This window comes from Lottia gigantea (genome assembly GCF_000327385.1).
Source record: "Lottia gigantea unplaced genomic scaffold LOTGIsca_436, whole genome shotgun sequence".
Classification (NCBI taxonomy): Eukaryota; Metazoa; Mollusca; class Gastropoda; family Lottiidae; genus Lottia; species Lottia gigantea.
The window spans coordinates 33,391-37,359 of record NW_008709520.1 but is presented as its reverse complement, the minus strand read 5'-3'; the positions used below and the strand labels follow the sequence as shown (position 1 = coordinate 37,359).

The 3,969-nt window shown below is 33.5% G+C and overlaps 1 protein-coding gene across 1 annotated transcript in view; it reads left to right on the top strand.

Annotated features, from left to right (window-relative positions):
• Positions 1 to 212: 212 nt before the first annotated feature.
• The window catches only part of LOTGIDRAFT_175825 (hypothetical protein), a gene marked incomplete at both ends in the record, with an annotated part of 8,992 nt that continues 5,235 nt past the window's right edge, over positions 213 to 3,969 (top strand). Inside the window, 6 exons of the mRNA XM_009060647.1 lie at positions 213 to 415; positions 800 to 907; positions 1,473 to 1,622; positions 1,950 to 2,096; positions 2,689 to 2,816; positions 3,649 to 3,830. Coding sequence (XP_009058895.1) covers positions 213 to 415; positions 800 to 907; positions 1,473 to 1,622; positions 1,950 to 2,096; positions 2,689 to 2,816; positions 3,649 to 3,830 — 918 coding nt within the window. The remainder of the gene's footprint in view (positions 416 to 799; positions 908 to 1,472; positions 1,623 to 1,949; positions 2,097 to 2,688; positions 2,817 to 3,648; positions 3,831 to 3,969) is intronic.

Below are 3,969 nucleotides of genomic sequence, written 5' to 3'. Positions count from 1 at the left end.
TATAAATATCTTATCTTATCTCTTGTAATCTATATCCCACGGCGTATCTGCATTAAAATTGATCTTATCTATTTTCTTCCTGCAGGAGATCATCTTTCACAGCCTTTGTTTTGTTTTTTGTTTTTTCGGGTCAGAATTTGAATCATTCATTCCAACATTGTGATCTTCAGAAATTACCATAAAATTTCTAATTATGATTATTTATATTTCAGGGGCAGTGGCAGTGCTGGGACCATGTCATACAGAAACAACCAGTAATATCCCTGGCTCACCCCCTCACCTCCCTGTATTGGGTGTGCCACCCCACAAGATGATCTCACGGCAGAAATTACGGCCAGGGTCAGGATGTTTATCGGTCAAGGTCGTTATGGATGGACCAATCAGAGTTTTAGAAATAGCTGACAGACAATCTACTGTAAGTTTTGATAGATAAATCAGGCATGAATTGATCTGGGCACTTGTTCTTGATAACTTAACTAAGATAAAATCTAGATTTTAATATATACAGTTATCTGATTGGATAATGGAACTTAATTTAAAATCAATTTTTGTGATTGACCAATCAGATGACAGGAATACTAAAATCATTGTAAGTTGAGTTTTATAGAATAAAAGTTTTATATAAACCAAATACTAACGATCCGAACCCCAAAACGAAACCTGAAACATTGGTAGCAGCTAATGAACTTTTTACATGAGGAAGTTTATCAATCAAAAGATTGTGTCATGTGTTTGTGTGATTGATTCTTCTTTTCAAAATTTACCAGAAGTATCTCCTCTACTTACACTTTATTTCTAGGAAATTGTCCACTGTGAATTGAAGGATATGAGTGATTGGGAGGTTTACGACGTCTCAGAAAGAGTTCAAGGATCAACTGAGGAAATTATTGGACCAAAACAATTAGAAGTAAGTATAGTCCAAAATATCAGCCTCTAACTGAATAAATAGGTTTAAAAACCCTGCACCTCAGAGGTGTGGAAAATCCCCTCAAACAGAGCCTAGTTTTTCTGTCTCTACACCAGCCGATGTTTTGGTTTATAGTAAGTATTGTAATTGCCTACCCCTTCTTACCCATGAGTAAATTTGTAAAAGAATCTGTCACTGTAAGTAATGTCACCCAATGAAAATGAACAAGCTAGCAAAATGAAGACACCATAATATTGAACAATAAACTAAAGTGAAATATCTGAATGGTTCATATGAGAAGCTATTTTGTATTATGTAAAAGCTCAATAATTATTTGAAAGCAATGAGTTGGCAAAATGCAGACACCATAATATTGAGAAGTAATATTGCATATTCCACAGCTCCAGTTTAACTTGTACTAGACACTCAGGTTCATATCTAAACAAGAAAAATTTTAGACCCCAAAAAATGTTGTTAAGGAATAATTACTTTGATTTTTTTTTAAATAACCAAACAACACTCAAGCCTTAATGCCGCTTCATTATTGATTGGATTAATTTTGTAGGTGACAATGTCATTAAAAGGTGGATTAGGTATATCTGTTATAAATCATCTACCAGAAGAATTGTTATATATTAAACTGAGTAATATCAGTTTGGAGGTTGTTAAATCATCAGCTTTACTAACAGTAGAAACTAGTGTAGCTTCTGTACAGGTAGGATACAGTTAGATTATTTGGGTTGTAGTTGATAAAAGGTTCTGTGTGTCTATAAGAGAGGAAAGGGAACATGGCTCCCAGTAGAAACCAGTGTAGCTTCTGTACAGGTAGGATACAGTTAGATTATTTGGGTTGTAGTTGATAAAAGGTTCTGTGTGTCTATAAGAGAGGAAAGGGAACATGGCTCGGGTAGCTTCGGGTAGAACAGAGTTTAAGTACAGTTTGATTCTTTGATAGTATCCGCATAGCCTGATAATTTATCAGACATGCTTTTATTCACCTCTATATCAGCTTCACTAACAGATGACTATTTTATAATTTCAGGTTGATAATCAGATGATAGGAGCAAGTCGTCCAGTGGTGTTATTTGTTACTCAGACAAACCAGCGTGAAACAGTTGATAATACTCCAGCTTTATTTATAACAGCTCATAAACTACCTAGTGGCAAGTGGAACGCTGAAATATACAAGGTAAATAAATAACCTTAGTACTAACGATTAGAATTGTAAAACACAACGCAACATATTGGCAACACATTGGATATACATTGAATACAATCACCAAAGAAAGACGTAAAACAGAACTACACTTAATCCACTGATCAACTTTCTTTTTTTTCAATTTATTGTTAATTGAGGATGACTATTAATGTTATCACTTGTCCGTTTCACAACTCATCCACTATACCAGGGTTTGTTTAATTTATGAAGACTTTCTGGCCAGAGGTCTAGTTTTGGCTTTGAAATTGCTTAACCAGGGATATTTGACACAAGACTTCAAACATCATTTAGGAAAGTTAATGGTCGTTAATGATAAGTTCTGGACAAATATCTAGCATCTTTGCTGATTTGTTTGGTCTGGTATAAATTGATCTGATTGTATCTGATGATGTTGACCTTATAGTAGTGGCTGGTGTCGCTCGCAAAGCAGATCATGTTTACTCTTTTTGAAACACCTGATGGTACTTCTCTTTAACTCCCAATTTACCATACTTTAGACAAGATTTTGATTAAGAGAATTGTCTTGTTTGTACAGAGTTTTATTTATCTAGTTATATTTCAGCATGTAATTGTAACAACTAAAAGATTAACAATATTACTAGAAGAGAGGTTGATATTAAAGTTATTGTTGTTATTGGGATATGAAACAAACGGATCAGATATGGTCCAACTAGATGATAATAACCATCAGTAAGTTAACTTAATTAGAAGGGATTGTGAAGATGTTTTCTTATTTTGTTTGTGTATCAGGGACACTGATAATATCAGTAGCTAAAAAGTTAAGTGATAGATTTGGGTTTTATTCGTTCTGAATTTTAAAGTTTTGATCATTGCTGTATATCTGTTTAAGATTTTATGACCCCAATGAAGATGGGACTCACATTCAAAAATTCAAGTCGCTTTAATAAAGGGGAAGACAAATCCATCTAGTGAAGGTGTCAATGGTTTTAACTATGGAAAACTATTTTCCAACTTTGGCTCAACTAGATGAAGGGGGCCCTCACTAGGGAAATTCTTTTCGCTTCCTGCATTTCTTCTGGGACTTGGTTCAATTAGTCTCTTTGGTGTTTGAGCCACTGCTATCTGCTATGAATTTAATTTAGTGGCCCCATTATTATGAATAAAAACCTAAAACACTGAAATTATATTTACCTGCCAAAATCTGGATTTTAGATCAAACAAATTTAAAATGTCATTTATTAGTAATACGAGTAGATATCTATTAAAGAAACTATTTGATATACTGTGTTTCAATAAAAATTAAATATTTCTATTAAAGTCTAGACAAAACCTGAATCTGAACCTGATTTTTCAGTACGAATATTATTACATCTTTCATATAATAGTTTACCATTATATATATAATCCTTTTTATATCCTGGGCCCCTGAACCACATGTATTTCTACTTTACCTATCATTCACATGAGCTGATGTGTTTTTCCCCTTTTTGCCAGTTATTTTTACTTTGATTAATGATTAAAGAAAAGGACTTGTTTAATAGTTTAATTTTATTATTTGTAGAGTGTTACCAACATCCTCTACCATCCAGGCTACAAGATATTATTTTAGTTCATTAAAGATTAAAACTGGTCGAGTAACGTTAAGTATGGCCACGTCTAGCAATCTATCTCCTGATCTTCAGCTAGTTAAACACAGTCTGGCTGTTCCTCTCATAGCCTTCGAAGATGCCAAAGTGGATTTAGGTAAGATATGATGATTCACTGAGGTTTGTCTACTGTAAATGTGATAACTTGTCCTCAATTTGCCCATACTGATATTAAAACAGATTTATGCATGATATGTAAGGCTCACCTGTTCCATAATCATTTTTAAATCATTTGA